Here is a 19,087-nt window from a genome sequence, read left to right as displayed (position 1 = left end):
GAGTGTGTCTCTGTGTGTGTGTGCTTTCTTGTTCTCTTACAGGGTACAATGTTAAAAAGCCACCGCTAGTCGCCCCCAGTGCTCCGACTCTCTGGGTCTTTTTGTCTCTAGTGCAGATTAAACGTCACGTCCGCACTTGAACTTGAATTTTATCCCATTGTACAGAGGCAGCCCCAGCCATAGAGAGACCGAGAGCTCCCAGAGAACCCGGACTCCGCCATCTTCACGTTGCAATCTATAGCTCCCAGTCCGCGCCCGCACCGACCCAGGCGCACTGGGTGAGCCGCCCCGCAGCCCAGCTCCCCCCGGGCCAGCGGCTCCAGGGGAGCGCTGGGGAGCGCTCGCGGGGACCCGGCAGCCTCTCCGGCCGGCGCCAGCCTGCCAGGTGAACTGGGAAGGAGCCGCTCCTGGAGTCCCCCCAGAGCCTCGGAAGGGTCAGTCTCCGAGAAAAAAACAGGCAGCCCGCAGAAAACCCAGAAACCACCGAACCGGGGCAGTTTTACATTGCTTTGGGTTTTTTGAGGGGGCGGGGTGAGGGGGTACAAGTCCTCAAGTTTTCTTGGCTTTTTTTCTTTTATTTTTCTTCTTTTATTTTTTATTTGTTTGCATTTTTCCCCCCTCCCCCCCGCCTTCCTGGTAGAAGTGCGCTTTACACCTACCAGACCCTCAAAGTGTCAGGAGCCGGTGCAAAATCCGGTTTAAGTTCGAGACATTTGGAAGTCCAGGAGGCCAAGCAGTTTGAAGAAGTGTATGCAATTTTTTTTTTCCTTGAAAAGAATATATTTTTGAAGAAGCCAGCCAGTCCGCGGCAAGCAGCAGCAGATTTTTTTTTCCTTTCTCCTATTTTAGATCGAGAGGTTTTGCTTTTTCTTTTTCCTTCTCTTTTTCTTTTTGCAAATAAAAGAAAAAACAGCATAGAAGAAAGCGCAAAATAAAGAAGAAGAAGAGGAGGAAGAGAGGGCAAGAGAGGAAGGAAAAAAAAAAAAAAACCAAAACACCAACCCAGGCAGAGGAGGAGGTGCGGCGGCGGCAGCGGCGCGGCGGCAGCGGCGGCGGCTCGGACCCCCTCCCCCGGCTCCCCCCATCGGTCCAGCTCTCCGGGCGATGTCAGAATAGATGCCGGGGCAATGTCCCGCCGCAAACAGGGCAACCCGCAGCACTTGTCCCAGAGGGAGATCATCACCCGTAAGTGTCTGCGGCGTGCGCGCGAGGGGCCGGAGCGTGGGGCTCCGGGCGCCCAGGGCTGGGGACACCGAGCCGGGCGCAGCCGGGCCGGGTGCCCGGGCGGCCCGCGGGCTCGCACAGGGGCAGCGGCGTCGGCCCAGAGCCTGGTTGGGGGGGGCGGGAGGACCTTAGGAAAGTTTCTTTGCAGCCCAGGGAGTCCGGGCGCTGCGCAGTCCGATGCGCCCGGGGCTTGGGGGCCTGCGGAGCGGGCTCCGGGGCCGGGGAGGGGGCGCGCAGGCTGGAGGAGGTGTGTGTGTGTGCGCGCGGAGCCCGGCTGGACGCTCGCCCCTCCGAGCGGCGTGTGTGGCGGCGGCGGCGCTGGTGGCGGGGTTTGGAGAGGAGGGGGGAGGGGGTTGGGGGAGCGGAGGGGGAGGGGGGAGCCGGGAAGTGGGGAAAAGTTGGCGAGCGCGTGGGTCCGCGCTGACGGCGCCGGCGGAGGGGAGCGGGGTGCGCTCGGGCCTGGGGGAGACGCAGGGCGAAGGGTGGCCGCTGGCTCCGAGTTCCCCCAGTCGCGGCACCCGGCCGGGCAGGGCGCCGGCCACGCCGGTCCTCGGATTCTGCTGCCGCCTTTCTCTCCCCTCCTCGTGCTATTTGCAAAAGAATCCAGCTGCGCGGCTGTTTGCTGGGCTCCTGCACCCCCACCCCCATTTCCCCACCTCCGTCTGTCTCCTGGGATGTTCTTGTCTTCTTTCCCCCCCACTCCAAAAAAAAGGTGGGGGACATCGGGGGCTGGTGAAAAATCCCCGCCACGAGGGGGCTGGGGGGAAAGGGTTGTCAGCTCGGAGTGGGAAGAGAGGGACGTGCTTGTAAAATAGTGGAAAAAAAATAAAAGAAAGAAAAGAGGAAAAAAAGGGAAAGAGACCTATCCATCTCTTACCCATCTGCCTATCTCAGATCTTTCATCTTCCCCTGTCTAAATAAACAAGGCAGGTCGCAGTGGAAACCCACCGGCTGAAATCATGTGGGTTTCAAGCAAGTGGCGGGGAAGGCAAAGTCAGTCAAGGGGGCAGAGACGCAGCCGCTTCCAGCGTCCCGGTCGGGTTTATTTAGCGAAGGGAAGAAGCGTGCGGGAGCGGGCCAGGTACGGGGTTGGCAGGGGAGCTCGCCCGGGTGCCTGCACACTTGCACCGGGAAGGTCGGCTCGCCGCGCTCCCTGCCCGCCGCAGCCCGCGGGGCCGCTGCTCCGCCGCGCGCAAACCTTTCCCCGCGGTCCTTTCTCTCGCGGTGCCAGAGTCGCCGTTGCTTTTTTTTTTTTTTTAAATTTTTCTTTTAAATTGCAATAGAAAGAAAACATCTTCTGGGTGCCATCGAAACCGCGGGCAGGTTGTGTTCCTTGCCATCCTCCGATCACCTTGTCAGGCTGGGGCCCGGGTGCCGGCGCGGAGCTGGAGAGGGCTATGCGCCCATCCGTCGCCGAGGACTGGCTGCGGGGCGGCCGAGAGCCGAATATTTATGTTATATTTTAAAAAATTTAAATAAATAAATAAATATATAAAGGGGTTCTCCCCTCCCCGGAAAACCCAGCATAGGAGCCATCTGCTCGGAGCCTCCGCTGCTGCCATCTCTCCTTTGTTACAGCACATACATTAGTAAGAATTTGTGGATTTATGATTATTTTTTGGGGAGGGGAATAGATATGAAAGTGGGCTTGCCTTGGGAGAGGGACGCCTTTCTAGAGGGAGGGAAGAGGGCTTCTCTTATATTTTTCACCATTGTAACATCAAAGAAGACTTGCTGGTTGCATTTAAAACAAAATGTTTTGCAACCAGATTTGAGCCTGGTTTGATCAAGGTCCTTTTCACCCGTTGACATTTAGTCCTTTATCGAGCCTTTAGCAATCTCTTATTCTACACCCCCACTCCCCCCTTTAGATGGTGGAGCGGCTGTTAGAATGTCTGTAGTTGCAGACACCTAATTTCTCCAGGAGGCAATTTGCCCCACAGAGCCTCTGTATAATTGCAAGGGTTGTTTTTGAGGAGGGGGAAGTTGGGGGGGGGTGCTCTGGTAAGGGGGAGTTATGGGGGGTGCATTGCCAAGCTGGCAGCAGTGAAGAAGCCAGGAGTGTTTGCACTTGTGTGTAAAGGGGGAAAGAAGCAGGTAGGTTTGCTTTGCTTTTGCTCTCTCCCCTTCTGGCATTCCTGGGACCTCGGGAACAAGCCCTGGCCGGGAGCACTGGTGGCGGCTGGGTGGCGTGGGGGGGCTGGGGGGGCCTGGTGTGACATCCTTCCCTCCTTCGTTGGTTCCATGGCTGTCTCAGCCTTGCTCAGAGCAGTGCTGGGGAAAGCACGGCTGACCCTGGAGCAGTGGCTGGGAAGGAGAGATGGGGAGAAGGAGACCAGGGGGTGGGGGGCAAAGGATATCCTGCCTGCTTTTCAGGGGCCCATGGAGCCCAGGGCATGTGCAGGGGTTTAAGAAGGGAGAGTGGTCCAACCAGTTCTCAGACAAGGCTATTTATTATCCCCAAAGCAGCTGGCTTTTCTGTCTGTCCTGTGTCACCCAGGAGGTGGGAATGCAGGCAGGGGGAAAGGCAAGAATGGGATGCAGTTTAGGCTTAGGGCCTGTACAAGTGTGTCTCCTCAACGATGCAGGAGTCGTGGGTCTCAGGTGCTCTGGAGCCCTGGCCAGCCAAATGGGTGCTGTCACAGCCCTGATCGGGGACCCACGTTTTAGCTTTTAAATGTGAAAAGAAACCACCTAAAGCGTGGTACATCTTCAGTTGGGTGGCAGCCCGCTGGCTTCAGGTTCTTTCGAGATGATGCAACTTGGGATAACTGATGGTCTGAGACACAGAGAGCACACAAACGGCATCGATAATCTTGGGGGTGGGGGGCTGGCAAGGCGGAGAAGGACTCCATAATGAGCTAGTTAAATTTACAGACAGGTCGGAGAGAAGAGGAGCCCGGGAGGAGAGTGTGGGAGACAGCTGGGGATGAAGACCTAGGCTTCTGGTTTGTTTCAAAATGTTTGACCCAGATGGATGTGGCTTTTAAAGCCGGAGGACAGACACAGCTATTAATAAAAACAAACACAAAACAACTCAGTGACAATAGTGAAGAGGGGAGGATGAGGGACAGTGGACTGACCAGGCAGAGAGGAAAGGGCCGTGAGCCGGTGGTGCCAGGCAAGTGAGTGGAGAGGCAGATGAACCCCAGCCTGAGACTTTCCGAAGGAAATAACAAGTCCGGGGTAGATAACTCAACTCCAGTGCAGGTGATTTTATTTTTCAACAACCCCCCCCAACAGGTTTCCTTGGAAGATTAGTAATTTTCTGTATGAATTCACGATTTTGCAAAACAACTAGAGAGACCCAAGATTTGATGCGGAAGTTAGGCTCACCGTGTTAATTCCATGGTTGCCTTTTAAATTAGGTTTTGCTGTAGCTGTATGTTTTGAAGGCCGCTGTGCTTACAATTATCTTAACTCCCCAGGGTAGAGTGTATCTCCAGGTGTCCACGTATGTTTCAAAATTGGGCCTTTGATAAATTTCATCAGATCTAGGCCCCTCTGTTTTTTTGATAATTCTGGGAGGGGGGGGGGAGTGAAGTTTGTCCCCCTTCTGCACAGAAGGGAACCCCATATCATTAGAAGTGTGACATAAGTCAGCTGCTCTGATTCTAAGGGAGAGTAAAACCGTGTTCATCCAAGGTGTTATGCCCGGCTGATTCTGTTCATTTGTAATTCACACCTGAGAGAAGACAGCCATGAGCATATTTTAACAACCCCTAGTATTTTTAAAGGGTAGTCTTTCCCTCCCTGAAAATTATGTACAGTGGCATTTTTTTTTTTTGAGGCTGGGAGGTGCGGGGGCAGGGGGTTGCTCTCTGTCTGTGCTTTGGCCTTGGAGATTTTTGTCTGGCCTTCAAAATATGTCGTAACAGAAAAGCGAGTCGTTTCTCAAATGCCGGAGTGAATACAGCTGCTTTGGGGAAGCCAGCCTTAGGAACATGGAGGGAGGCTGAGGTCAGATTGGGTGGGGTGCTTTGGTGGCCGCTGTGCAGGGCTAACTGGGTCTTAGGGTTCCAAAGGGCAGGCCAGCTTTGGGTGCATTGGGCAGTAATTAGCCTTCTGTCTCAGGGGAACTGGAAGCAGGCTGAGCAGTTGGGTTCCCACAGACCGGTTTCCCGCTGCATAGCGCACCAGTTTCTAGCTGCTTGTCAGAATCGGGCTCTTGGCGCTTGCCTTTGGGCTCAGAACACGGCTTGCCCTCACCTTCCCTTTTTCCTTTTCATCTCCTTTCTCCGATCTTTTTTGCATTCTTTGTTGCTTGTTGTGATAGAAGACTTTCCAAAATAAACTTTCAGTTGAATTGACTTTTGGTGGATGGCAAGGCTGCAACGCCCAGCGGTGCCTGGCGCCACTTCGCAGCTAGGGGGAGCTCCGTGCCCGTGTCATGCGCGGAGCCGGCGCCGCGAGGGGCCGGGACCAGGCTTCCATCAGCCGCGAGAGCCGTTTACGTTGCTGCAAAATGTCTTAAGTGTGAAGTTGTAATATTGATTTTCCTGCAGAGAGTCGAGCAGGACAAAATGAGAATATAAGTTTGAGAAATCTATTTTCAAGCTATCGGCATTGATTTACAAGCCTTCACTAGGCAGATGGGGGGACAATTTTTCTTTTTAATTTTTTTTTTTTGAAAACAATTGCAGTGCTTAGTTTTTTGAACGGGTGTGTTTCCTCTAGTTCGTCTGTGGTCTTGACTTTATGAATTCCATTAGGTCGTCGAGGCACACGGGATGGGCTGTGGGGGGGTGTCTGGGAAACGTGAACCTCGTTTTGTCCGTTTCTGTGTTGTATGTCACAGACCCCGCGATCTGCCGCTGCCTTGGGGAGTCATGTGTCTAAAACAGCTTGATGAATGGAAATCCTTTCAGCTCAGATTTTATAACACTCGGATTCTCAATTCCATTTATTAGGTAATGTTCCCACTGTACTAAGGGAAAAAGCATCAGTCCCCAAAGAGATAAAATGCCAACTCAAATAACATGTAAAACTTTGTTTGAGAGGAGTATGTGCTTGCGAGACCCAGCTTTGCTAATGCTTTTCACCCCGAACGGTGCCCTTAATGGACGGCCTTTAACGAGATGATTTCTCCCCTAACCGTGTAATTTCGTGCTAGGGAATATGTGGGCTTTTGATCACAGGATTTCTGGATCTATAATGTCTTCTTCTCCAAGTTCAAGAAATCTGCAGACAGCACAGTTAACCCTGAGTCTCCTGTACTGAGTTCAGTCCATGGGCAGAAGAGGTTACGTGGAGACAGGAAAGGAGTGCTTTATTCTAACCTAAAAGAGAAATAAATTAGGTCAGACAAAAGCCTAGCGCTGTCATCAGCCGGGGAAAGAGCCTTCACTCTGCAGTACAGAGGGCCAGCAATTTATCTGATGATTTCTCTACTTCATTTAATGTTTGAATCAAGCCTGTTGTAAGCACATTGCGGCAGTGAGCTCATTTGACAACTCAGAGATAAAACGCCACTGTTGTGTTGAACCCTTGGGCTGGGGCCGTGGCCTCTGGCCTGCAGAAAACCGTTAAAAAAAAAAGTCATTTCAAAAATCCCCAATCCTTTGCCTTGGAACTTGGGGGAGTTTCACAAGCTGTAACTAAATACAGACTACAGGTTTGACAGCGTGTGAAGAAAATAATTATACGAGGAGGAGGGTCAGGATGGGGTTCCTGACCTTTGGGGACCATCTCCTGCATCTCCTATGGCTTAAGGAAGGACCCTCTGGGTGTCTGGGTAGGTCCTACCTTTAGCTAAAACTCTCCAAGGGCTTTGGACTGGGTTTGATGCTGTTGTCACATTTGCAAGGATGGGGGAAAATAAATGCTCTTTGGGAACTGTGGCCACAGTCAAGTTGTTGTTGCTGGCCAAGCATCCTTCTCTGAAGGTAGTGTTAGCTTTGGGCCTACTGGCATTTTTTTTTTTAAGGGAGAGGGCACGGCAGAACATCAGGGATGGATGTCTGTGTCACCCGGCTGCTCTGAGTGTGGCTTTGTCATTTTCCAGCTCTCTGTTTAATCCCACGATGGGGCCTGGGGGCCTGGCAAGGCCCTCTTCCTCATCTCACAACCCTTCCTTCCCAGACAGCCAAACGTCAGTGAGATCTACCCGAGCTGTCGTTCCCCTCCCCAAGAAAAGCCATTTGCTGACCGGCTCCCTTGAGCAGTGGTTTTCCCCAGGCATGTATAAAAAGTGCCGAGAGCAGGCTATTTGGAGGCACGTGAAAGCCGAGGGACACATTTCGAGTGTCTTCCGCACGAGCCAGTGAGGGGAGCAAGGGGAGAAGCATCGTTTTTTTACTGGCAAAAGTGACACCAGATCGCGGTTTGATTAATGGTGCTACATTCACGGGGACTCTCGTCCGGCATTTTGACATATGCAAGTCTTTTGTGTAGTTGCTGAAATTCAAGAAATTCATTTTTTATTTCTTTTTTTCCGAGGCAGCTGATAATCTGCTTGGGTGTTGAATTAGCCAGCCCGAGCTCTGCTACGATAATGAAATCCCAGACCACACCGAATTAGGTAACTTCAAAGTAAAAAAAAAAAAAATCCTCTGTTTTACACAACTTTTTTATGACCCCCTTCGACTGAACTGCTGAAATGCAAATACACTTGAGAATGTTCTAACGAGTTCTATACTAAAACAGCAAGCAAAAATGACTCAGGAAAGTTGAGTGCCAGCGTTATTGTGATGAACGTGAGCCTCAGAAATGGATGCACTGCTGAGAATTAAAAAGCGGGGGGAATCAAGTTTAAATTTCTACCTTGGAAACGAGATGTCGGAAGCAGTTTCCACTCTTGTTGTTTTGCTGTGAGCCTCAGAGCCTCGCCTCCAGTTAAAGGCTCTCAGTTCAGCATCCTGTCTGGACGGTCCTTTTCTTCTGTTTGGCACCTTTGAAAAGGCACAGCATTAAAGAAAACAAATCTCTTCATTGGGCCTCGAAGAATGCTTTTATATGTTTTATTACGAGCTTTGTCGTGTCTGAAAATTTAAGGTGTTTGCAGGTTTATTGAATCTTCTGAGTGTGTTTAGAAGGATTTCTGTAGCAAAGCATTTTTCTTTAAAGAACTATCTGATTTCTCAAAACATAGGTCACTCCGTGCTTTGGTATCGTGGGCTTGACTTTGTTCTTAGTCAGCTTGTGGTAGTGAATGGGCTCTGTGAATACACCTGAGCGGTGCTTTCCTTGTTCGTGGGGTCTTTTTCTTCCTTTTGGATGTGTGAGACCCGGCCTCCGGAGCTCAGTTTTGGGGGATCTGGAGAGGCGGGTGCACTGAGGGAGGTGGGGAGTTTGGATCAAGTCTGTCGAGCCAGTTAGGGGAGTTTTCAGGGAGCCGATTGTAACATGCTTAAGTATCCTGAAACCAGGTTGGGGGCATAGAGGACAGTTTGTGTATGTGGAGGGGGGTGTTCTTCCTACCCTCAGAACCACCCCCCCCACCCCACCTTTCCTGAAGAGTGCTGGCTGGGTTCTTCCTGTGTCCCAAACATCTCCTCGGATCAGGAGTCCCCACTTTCCTGAAATGCAGGTCAAGCCTGGGTCTTCCGGCGGTGGGCCCGGTCAGCCAGAGCCCAGGTCATCTTCACGGACAGGGAAATCCACATTACAGATGAGGTTGTGCCCCGGCCTCCTTCTTTCTGTCCAGATGTCAGAAATATGGAAGATTTCACTTTGAGGCGGGTGCTGCGTTTGGCGCGGAGCAGGCAGGGTCTGGTGGGGTTGGTGGCGGGCCCCAGCCTGTGCCCTTCCCTCGAGTGTGAATGTGGCACGGGGCCTGGGCCCCCAGCAATGTGACACCTGGAGCCGGGTGGAGTCCTCCTCCTGCTGCTCCCGGGAGGACGGGTGGTCCAGGAAGAGAGAGCCCAGATCTGTGGGACCTGCCTGGGACCAGCCCGGCTGCCCCCTCCCCGGGTCCAGCAGCAGCCCCAAGCCTTTCCTAGAGGCCAGACGGGGCTGGGTCCTAACCCTTCGTGGCCCCTTGAGGACGTTCAAAACACGTGCCTGGCTCGGCTGAGGCTCCTCTCCGACTCCTCTGCTGGCCCTGCGTGATTCCCTCCGAGCCGAGAACTTCATAAACCTCTTGTCGAGCCTTTAGGCGTCCTCTGGCCATGGATTATTTTCTCTGCCAGGAATTGATTCCTTCTCTCTCCCGTCTCCACCGCCCCCCCACCCCCGCCCGCAACGACTGTCATTTTCTCTTGGATCCAATAAATTAAACGTTGATGGCGGTTCAGAAAGTGTGCTCCGTCGAGGGGTGCATTTTGGTGGCGTTTAGAGGTCTCGGCCCCTCCCTGGATGTTCACGGGGAGGAGAGTGACAAATCCTTTCGCAGATTGTTGGTTTGGAGCTGGCTGGCGGAGGCTGTCTTCGTAGGAAGCAGGTGTAACGTGTCCTCCCGTCGGATGCGGCGCTCCAGCGCGTGGATGCTCAGCGTCTCTTGTAAACACGCGTACAAATAGGATGGCGGCGGTGACGTCTGTGGCACAGGATTTTGAGAGCCTGGCACCCCTCCCCCCACCTCCTTCCCCTACCCACCCCACCCCGATCACCGAAACAGTAATTCTCCGTGGGTTTCTCCTGGTCTGTGGCTTAGCCGTTAAGGGACAAGACTGGGATTTGAATCGACGCAGGGTTAAGGGGACGCAGGCCTGTGTGCTGTGTGTGCGGCAGGGAACATGCTCTGGGCTCTGGGGACAGCAGGAGGCCAGCCCCTTGGTTGGAATTCCCCGAAGGGCAGGTGCAGGGGCAATTGTTAGAGGAGACCCAGAGGGGGCAGGGCCCTTGGAGCCAGCGTGTGATGGGGGTGGGGGGTCCCTGGCCAGGTAAGGCCCGCTAAGCCTCTGCAGCTGCTGGGGGGCCTGTGGGCTGCTTGGCCCGGTCGGTGTTAATGATGTCTTTCCATTTCTGTCTTCTGCCCAAATTCCTTCCCGGCCAGCCTGAGGCATGGGGGAACTGGTCTGAGGATCAAGTGTTTCCCCGTCCACTTAACAGGAATGTCCATTAGTATCTGTGAACCCTGATTTCATTGCTTCTAAGTGTATTTATGAGCTGGGAGGAGTCCTCGCCTTGTAAATGAAATGTGGTTTTGTTGTAAAAGAAAATGACAACAAACATGTAACTGTGTGTGTGTGTAAATATATGTTTGTCCATGTGCTTTAGGATGTCACGTTTCAGAACCCACCCCAGCCAGGTACCTGCTGTTGGAACAAGTCATCAGCTGCACTCAGTCATCTTTCCTCCTGTTGAGTCAAATGTCTCAGCGATCCATCGACTTTATTCGGCTCATGAGAGTGAGGGCAGCTGACTCTTGGGGGAGCTTTGCGTGAAAGCGGAAATCCTCTCTGAGGAAAGGACCTCATCTTTGCCTTCTTTTTTCTTTTTTTTAAAGGCTGGAGTTTGTGGGACAAGGCAGCCGAAGGGGCTGGTTTGTAGGGTCTGGGAGTTTGAAAGGCTGCTTTGTGTATATGTGACTTTTCTCTTTCCTGGTGCTTTCTCATCTCTAGGTGGCAGTTTGGGCGACTCTGCCTGTCAGGCAGGGGCCTGGTCCTCTGAGCCTGTGTGGGGCAGTGGGTCTCCACCCGCGCCCACAGGACTGAGTAAGGAGGGTTTGTGGGGGGCAGGCCCCATTTTTCTGTGCCCTTCTCTGAGCCTGGGCAAGTGGTTCTTTCTCCTTTTATTTCTTCTGTGAGCGATTGGCTTCTAAGAAGGGACACAGGCGCGCGCGAGCACACACACACACACACACACACACACACGCACCCCCACGCCCAGCTCAGTATCCGCCTGCAGAGGAAATGAAACCACAGCCCGCCTTTGGGGGTGTCTCCGAAGGCCTCAAGCATGAGATTCAGCAAGCTGTCTTGGTCCACCCGCTCTGACCTAAAAGCTTGACAGTTTGGGGGTTCGGGGTGACATTGCTACTTTCCTGGGAAGCTCCTCCCGCAGCAGCCAGAGCCCAGGGCTCCACGCCCCGAGGGGGTGGGGTGGGGTGGGGTGGGCAGAGGAAACGTGGATCCTTGAAGTTGGGCGAACACCCCCTGTCATCTCCAGGAGTTTTACTTTCAGCACTGCACGTGGCGGGGGAAGGACATGTTTTTGTTTCTTTTCCTCCTGGGCGTCTTTGGAGGAGGCAGAGGGCTGGACCCTGGGTCTGGGGACCTGAGTTCAGAGCTGTCTTCTGGATGGGACTCCAGCGGGGCCTGGCTGCCCAGGCTGGCTGGCTGCAAGAGGGCTGGAGGCAGAACTCAGACCTGCAGCCCAGTCAACGGCTTCGGATACTTTCAAACTCAATTACTGGGGCTCACGAGGCTTGCAGCAGGAGGAAAGTGAAAAGGCAGAGACTGCCAAATAAAGGAAGGAATACCAGATGTTACCAAAACAAAACAAAACAAAAAAAAAAAAAAAAGGAGGAAAAAGGAAAAGTGTTGGTACAGAGTCCCTTAGCAAAAGATGCCGAGGAGAAGGATGAATACCTATGAACAGGCCTGCGTGACCTTTGCTCATTTTTAAATTAGCCTGTTTCTTTTGCAAGAAAAAAGAAGTTTGAGATTATGTAGCTTAAAATCCCGCAGCAGAGAGGAACTATTCAGGCTTCTTCTCAAAATTCCCACCGGGGAGAACGGACTGATGGACTCGGCTGAAAAAGTTTAATGAAATGCAAAACCAAGACGGGGGAAGCCAAGATGAAATTAGATGACAGAAAACATCTCCCTGTCCACAGAAAGGATGATCAGGTTGGGGTTCGGATGGATGAAATATTGTCTTTGTTTATTTTTTATCAAATGCCCTTACAGATGCCGCTGAGTGCCAGGTCCGCTCAGAAGGACCAGGTACCTCCACTCTTTCTACCACAGAACTCACCCCTGTTTGATTTGAACTCTCGATTTCATTTTGTCCTTTTTTTTTTTTTTTTTTGCTTTTTCAGCTCATTTCCTTTGTGCCTCTCTTTCTCTCTCTCTCTCTCTCTTTTTTTTTTTTAACAAAACAGTATTTTGACATCCTCCTCCCATTTATTAAGAGTTCCTTCTCTGGCAATGGTGCACAATACATCCTTATATTTCTAAAGAACTGTTTTCACAGCCCTTCTCCTTTGGCTCTGAAATTATGTATATGTAATTGGTAATTAAAGGTGCGAGCTTTTCAATATAAACAGTATTGCTCAATGTTAGATCATTAAAGGGAAAAGAGGCACCGAATAATTACCTTTAACATTCTGACAAACCGTGCGCAGGGAACCCGGTACCCCTAGAAACACTGTTCGGCGTGAGGGTTGTGATTACATTTTAACCATAGCAAAGCATCTTTTCATAAAATAAATTGGTAAATTAATTATGTAGCATTGTCTTCCAACTCCTTTTTAAGTAAACTCTGGTTTCTTTTTAAAGTGTAATTAATGGTTTCTGGGGCCGCCTTTGTGCACACTGGTTTTTCTTACCTTCTAGGTTCTTTCTTTTTTTTTTTTTTTTTTTGTTGGAGGTATGCAGACAAGAGATTTCGGATTTCTTCATCTGCGGGGTGTTTTTGGGCGGCCGCATCGCCAGTGCGTTTCTACGTGTAATTCATCGAGGGCTCCGTCTGCTTTTCTGGAAGCACGGGCGGGATCTCAGATGGTCACTTCCCTTCTCCGCAACACCTGGGCGCCTACGCCTGCGTGCAGAGTTCACGCGTGTTCCATGTCCTGTGCTGTCTGCTGGGTCTTCCACACGGACTCTCACAGGCCCTGAAGAAGCTTGTGCTCAGAACACACAGAGCCGTGATTTATAATGTAGGATGGAAGATGCCACAGGATTTTTTCCTTAAATTATCTGTTCTTTGGCTCTGGCCCGTCAATAACTTCACTGCCACGGAATGTGTTTTCCTCCAGTCTGTTTCTTCCCTCTGTTCTTCTGTGGTTTTCATCATCCTTTCTTAAATGCCACACAACTTAAACCGTACCTGCCTCCTCGGGTTTCAGACCCCTGGCTGCCCCCTGCCTTCTTGGAAGACCCCACCACTGGCACTGTCTACACGGACATTGACATTTGCTCTTGACAAATTTCACCTCGAGTTTGCTCAGACCCTGAGCGTGGATGCAACTTCACTGTCCAGTTGCCTTATTTATGACCTGTTGGTTGGCCGTGTCTCCCAGGTTTTCCTGAGGGGGTTGCTGCTTTTTGAGGTGTTTATCAGCTTCAAAATATTTGGGTCCCTTGCCCTCTACAAAACAAAAATGAAAGGAGGTAGGTAGATCGGCGGCTAAAGAAATATGGAAACATACAGCCCATTGCAAGTGTGGTTTGTCATCTGCCAAGAAATGCTTTTGGAGTCTAAAGAGTTTTTTTTTTCTTTCTTTTCTTTTTACTGGGAGTGAAATAAAAACTGACCAACAAAAAAGGACAGTAGGGAGTTGGTGAATGTCGGCAAAATCTATAAAGCGATGGAAGTCTGACCAGAAGCAGAGTGTTTGGCAGGGAAGCTGGCTGCCTCGTTCAGCTGACTAGCCGCGTCTCTTCCCTGTTTTTTTTTTTTTTTTTTTTTTCTTTCCCTTCGATATTTCTTTCTGAACCAATGCTCACTTGTTGCTTTCTGAGCCCGGGTCCTTTTTTTCTCTTGGAAAGACCAGCCCCGGGACGCCCGTCTGGGTTTCTGTTTTCCTGTCTGGTGTGCAGCCAGGTCTCAGGTAGAGGAATGCAAGCAGGGGCGCTCATGAATGGGGAGGACCTGAATGAAAGGTGGGAGGGAAGAGGGGTGTGCGACTCCCGCCAGAGCAGGGAGAAACAGCTCTGGCTCACTGTTCTAAGCCTTGGCTGCCCATCGGAATCACCTGAGAGCCTTAAAAAAAAAAAAAAAGACAGCCTGAAGCTTGACTCCCGGTGTCATTGGTCTGGGGTACTGCCTGGGTGTCTGGGGGTTTTCAAAGGTCCCAGGTGGTTCTGAGATGTCGCAGAGTTTTCGAGATGCCTCTCCATCATGCTGCCACCAGGCTGGGGATGGTCTAGCCCCTGGTGGAACCAGGATGTGTGTGGATGTGCAGGTGGTCATGTGTGTGTCCGTATGCTGAACGGAAGGGAAATTGGCAGGAAATAAACTAGAAAGCCGTAAGATCCGCACTGCTTAAGGGGCAACCTCTGGGAGCTGCAAGGGCTGCACCCAGAGCCTCAGTTTGCCCGTCTGTGGCATGCAGGATGGCGAACCCCTTACCTCCAGGAGTCTTGGGTGGGGAGCGTGGTGAGCCCTCCGCACCCCACAGTGGAGGGGCCCGCCTCTCGGTGGGGAAGGGTTGGAATGGATGATGGGTCCTGTGACTCCTTAAGCCCATCTTGTCTTCTCTGCCTCTCCCCTGTGCTTTCTCTCCCCAGCAGAGCCCGAGCATGTGGAGGCCGCCATCCTCGAGGAAGATGAGGGTCTGGAGATAGAGGAGCCCGGCAGCCTGGGGCTGATGGTGGGTGGCCCCGACCCTGACCTGCTCACCTGTGGACAGTGTCAGATGAACTTCCCCCTGGGAGACATCCTGGTTTTTATAGAGCACAAGAAGAAGCAGTGTGGCGGCAGCCTGGGGGCCTGCTATGACAAAGGCCTGGACAAGGGCAGCCCTCCGCCCTCCTCGCGCTCTGAGCTCAGGAAAGTGTCTGAGCCGGTGGAGATCGGGATCCAGGTGACCCCCGATGAGGATGACCACCTGCTGTCACCTACGAAAGGCGTCTGCCCCAAACAGGAGAACCTTGCAGGTATGGAATGTTGCCCTCGCCCGGCCGCTGCAGAAGCCACCCCAACCCCTCGGGTCCCAGGCCCGCCCTCACCCCTCGCTGTGCCGGGGGCGGGGGTGGCTCACCCTCTGTCTGAGGGTGGCGGTGCTGGGAGGGCCCGAGGGGCTACCAGGATGGGCTCGCCCTCACCTAGGGGCTACCATCCAGGTGTCTCAGGGGGAGACAGACTTGGGGCTCGGAGAGGCCCAGCGGGCTGAGGGTTGCTTTGCTTTTGGCAATGGACTCTGTGGTGGGGGCCTCATCCACAGCTGGCTGGGAGGGCAGGATGGACCTTGGGAAGGCTAGCTGGCCCCGACTTTGCTGGTGTTCTTGGCTTAGTCTCTGGCTTTGGAGCCCGACCGTATCGCGTTGGAATCTCTTCTTCATATCTTGGACAAAGTCAGTTTCCCCATCTGTGAAACGGAGCGAATGAGACCTATCTGTTGGGGGTTGTTGTGAGGCTTGATGAGATATTGCATGTAGGCAGGGCCTGCTGGGGGCCCTCGTTTTTCTCATCCACTCTCTGGCTTCGGTTTCCCATCTGTCTAAAGAGGCCCCTTCTGATGTTGCCTGGTGCTAGAAGTGGGCCCAGGGAGGGGCTCGTGGGAACCTGGCTGGAGCCGGTGCTCCTTGAGGGAGGTTGGCCATCACCTCTGGCACGCTCACCTGGTGGGCCACCTGGATGGCTGGCTTTGATTACCTGAAGAAGAGGTGCAGGGGGCTGGCGTCCTCGGGCAGGCCTAAGGAGTTGGCCTTAAGTTCTGTTCGGGTCAAGGCCACGGCTCGCCAGGGCCTCCTTCAGGGAACCCGTGCCCTGTGCAGCCCAGAGTGGTGGCTTCTGGTTTGTCCTACTGAGCTCAGGGCCCAGGTTGGCCCGGGTTTCCTAGAAGTGGCAGGACGCTATCGGAGCGCGTGCAGGGCTCAGATCCTGCCAGGAGACTTCGGACGAGCTCCTTCGGGGTCCGAGCCTCAGTTTCTCCTGGTGTCACCAGGAGGGACAGTCCTGGCGGGCCGAGTGGGTAGGTTCAAAGAGCAGGAGCTCCGTAAATGCTTTGCCAGTGTGGCTTTCCTCCTGGGGGTACTTTCTGGCACTGCAGCACGCAAGCAGTTGGCTGGCCGAGAAGATTGTATCCATCTCCACCACGTCTGGGTCATGGAAACCAGCGGAGGTGCTGGGCGGACGGAGGCTTTGGGTGCTACTTGGGGTGGGCGGGTGAACCTGGTGGAACCAGGACACTCTGCTCCCATTGGTGGGACAGATGAATGTGGCCAGGAGACCCCCCCAGCCCCACCCTGCCGTCACCCAGGAGACAGTCAGATGACGCAGCAAGGCCAGCTGCTCTGGGGCAGCCACTGGGCAGCTCTGTGACCCTGAGCCTCCCTTTGCCCATCTGCACAGTGGGGTTAATGAACTCTGTCTCTGGCCTGCAGTGGAGTGCTGAGTCCTGCAGGCATGGGCTGGGCCCTGGGGAGACCCTGTGCAACCAGACTGGCCTGTGGGGCTGGCCTTCTGGCTGGCGTCCTAGCGTGAAATCTCCCACACTCTCAACTTGCCCAGGGCGTTGAGAAAAGTGTCTGACGTGTTCAGGCCAAAGTCCCGTCTGCCCCGGTTTCTCAGAGCGCCAAGCAGGTCTGAGTGATCCCACCTTCCTTAGGGCCGGAGCCCTGACGCGAGGAAGGTGTTGGGCCCCTTGTGTCTGTGTTTCTTTCCTTTGTCCGATGCTGAGAGACAGTTTTCACCAGTGGCACAGACACCTGGCATCAGCTCACACAGACCTTTTGGGAGTGGCTTCTGCCTACGAGAGGGGTCCCATTCATGGTTCAATGGGAAGGCTTTCTGCTTTCGCCAGGGCCCATCCAAATCCTCATTTCACAGAGAAGGTATTTTCCAATGAGAGGCTGCAGATCGTTGTGGGTAGGTTTGTTTAAGAAAGCGACTAAATATGATTTCATAAAAGGCAAAGTTAATCTCCAAGGCGGCTTTGTCCTCAACCCCCACACCCCCGGCGCCCTCTGCCCCCCTCCCTTTTTCGAGGTTGTAATACTGCAGCGGCCTACAGTATTTTTATTCTGTGTGTGACGAAAGATATTCTGGGCCTTTTCTGTTCAGCAACAGGACGAATGGATTTCTTCATTCTCGAAAAAATATGTAAAATAATCCCTTAGAAGTCTAAGGAGATATGTTTGTTCAAAGCATTTAAAATGTTATTTTAATCAAAGGCACGAGACAGTCTCCGTGCTGTGTCAGCTAAAGACGACCATTCCGTTTTAACAGCCCATCATGATTTTTCCTTCCCAGGCTCCTTTTTTGCCTTTTCCCCTCCCTACTTTGACACCAACTTTTTCCTTCTTCCTTTTCTTAAAATTTAATAAAAAGGAAAGATTAAAGAATAAAAACTTCAGTAGCTCAAATGTTTAAAGTCATTTAATATGGTGGGAGCATTAATTATTTTAGCTTAATTGAATTCTGAGGACTGTAGTAGTTGCATTTTTGTAGACAAGCCCTGTTTATTATTTCTCTGTGTAGATTAACAGTGAAGGAAACACAGATAACTTTTAGTTATTTATTGTAAAATAAATGTGTCAATTCATGTGTAAAGCAAGCTGCTCAAAGATAATTGAGTCTTTATATTTTAAGAGGGGGACTAGGAGTTCCAGGCGCTTCTCTGCCTGGGCTTCCGGAAATCTACCCAGCTGTTGCCCCAGCCCCGGGCACTGCTGGCCTTGCCCAGGCCTTTCCTGTCCCTGCTTCCTGGCCGTGGCTGGGAGGGGATGCTCCAGCCTGTCCATGCACCCCTGTCATCCCTGGAGCTGGCCCTGGTCGGTAGCTGGTGTGGGTGGTGCTGATTCCTAGGACTTGGCCTCTGGTTTGGTGGTCTGAGGTGGGGGTGGCTGTGAGGGTCCTGCTTTTCCTGGAGCCCACAATCTGAGCGTGGTCTAGACAGGCAGGTCCCAACTCTCTTCCTACCAGGTGCTTCTAGAGGCTGGGCTCCAGAGATGGGCTGGGCAGGGCTGGTCTGTAAATATGTGGGGGGTCCCTTCCACTGTTAGGGGCTTCCCGAGTGGTTCAGTAGTTAAGAATCCGCCTGCCAATACAGGCGATGCAGGAGACGTGGGTTCGACCCCTGGATTGGAAGGATCCCTTGTAGCAGGGAGCATGGCAACCCACTCCAGTATTCTTGCCTGGAGAATCCCATGGACAGAGGAGCCTGGTGGGCTGCGGTCCAAAGTTACTGAGCCATGCGTGCACTTCCACTATTAAGGACATCCCCAGGGTGAGAACTGAGCTGGAATTCTGTGAGTCATTACCCCAGAGTGGCACTCGTTCCTTGGGATGGTATTCTGGAGATGGGTATAAAGACATTAGTTAACTACTTTTTTTTTTTTTTAAATGATAGAGGAGTAGGAGAGTGGAGAGAGGATGTTTCTGAAGCCTTGTCTCCTAGGGCTGCGGTCCCCAACCTTTCTGGCCTCAGGGACTGATTTCATGGAAGACAGTTTTTCCACTGACCAGGGTGGGGTGGGGGGTGGTTTGGGGATGATTCAAGCACATTGCATTTCTTGTGCACTTTACTGCTATTATTGTTACATCAGCTCCACCTCAGATCATCAGGCATTAGATTCTGGAGGCTGGGGACCCCTGTCCCATTGCATTCATTCATTCATTCAACTGGAACCTCCTGCCCTTCTCCGACCCTGGACATCCCCACTGGAAAGAGCCCCCATGGGGCAGGAGCATGGTGGGAGGTGGCCATGTGGGGACATGGCCAGGGTGTGAGCTGCCCTGCCCTTGATGTGCATGGTCGAGTTCGGGGGTGCTGTTTTTTGACAGTGTGCCGGGGCTGGAGGAGGTCCCTCGAGCTTCTGTCCAAGGCACACCTGCAGATGGAGGGCTGGTGCTGGCCAGAGGTAGGGGCTTTGGCTGGAGATCTGACCCAGGGGCAGGCATCTGATACATGTCTACCTGTATAGGAGTTCTTCCTGTTTCTTACGATCCCTTCCCGCCACATCCTCCCTGCCTCTGAGGAGGATTCTGATGGAGCTCGGGGACCCATCCATCGAGGGCAGCAGGAGCAGTGAACCCTGGGAGGAGAGATGAGCAGGGTCCAGGCTTTGCCAAGAGCGTGAGTCTCTGAGCT

The 19,087-nt window shown here is 52.7% G+C and overlaps 1 protein-coding gene across 3 annotated transcripts in view; it reads left to right on the top strand.

Moving 5' to 3' along the window:
• The first annotated feature begins 1,127 nt into the window (after positions 1-1,127).
• BCL11B (BCL11 transcription factor B) overlaps positions 1,128-19,087 on the top strand; it is a 95,839-nt gene continuing 77,879 nt past the window's right edge. For 2 of the 3 annotated variants that reach the window (XM_068991219.1, XM_068991217.1), the window contains exons 1-2: positions 1,128-1,185; positions 14,565-14,930. In XM_068991219.1, the coding sequence (XP_068847320.1) occupies positions 1,128-1,185; positions 14,565-14,930 (424 nt within the window). Of the gene's footprint in view, positions 1,186-14,561; positions 14,931-19,087 lie in introns of all 3 variants that reach the window. The other variant, XM_068991218.1, reaches the window with a different exon arrangement.

This window comes from Capricornis sumatraensis, chromosome 19, assembly GCF_032405125.1.
Source record: "Capricornis sumatraensis isolate serow.1 chromosome 19, serow.2, whole genome shotgun sequence".
Taxonomy (NCBI): Eukaryota; Metazoa; Chordata; class Mammalia; order Artiodactyla; family Bovidae; genus Capricornis; species Capricornis sumatraensis.
The sequence above is the reverse complement of the archived record's forward strand: the minus strand, read 5'-3'. Positions and strand labels throughout refer to the sequence as shown.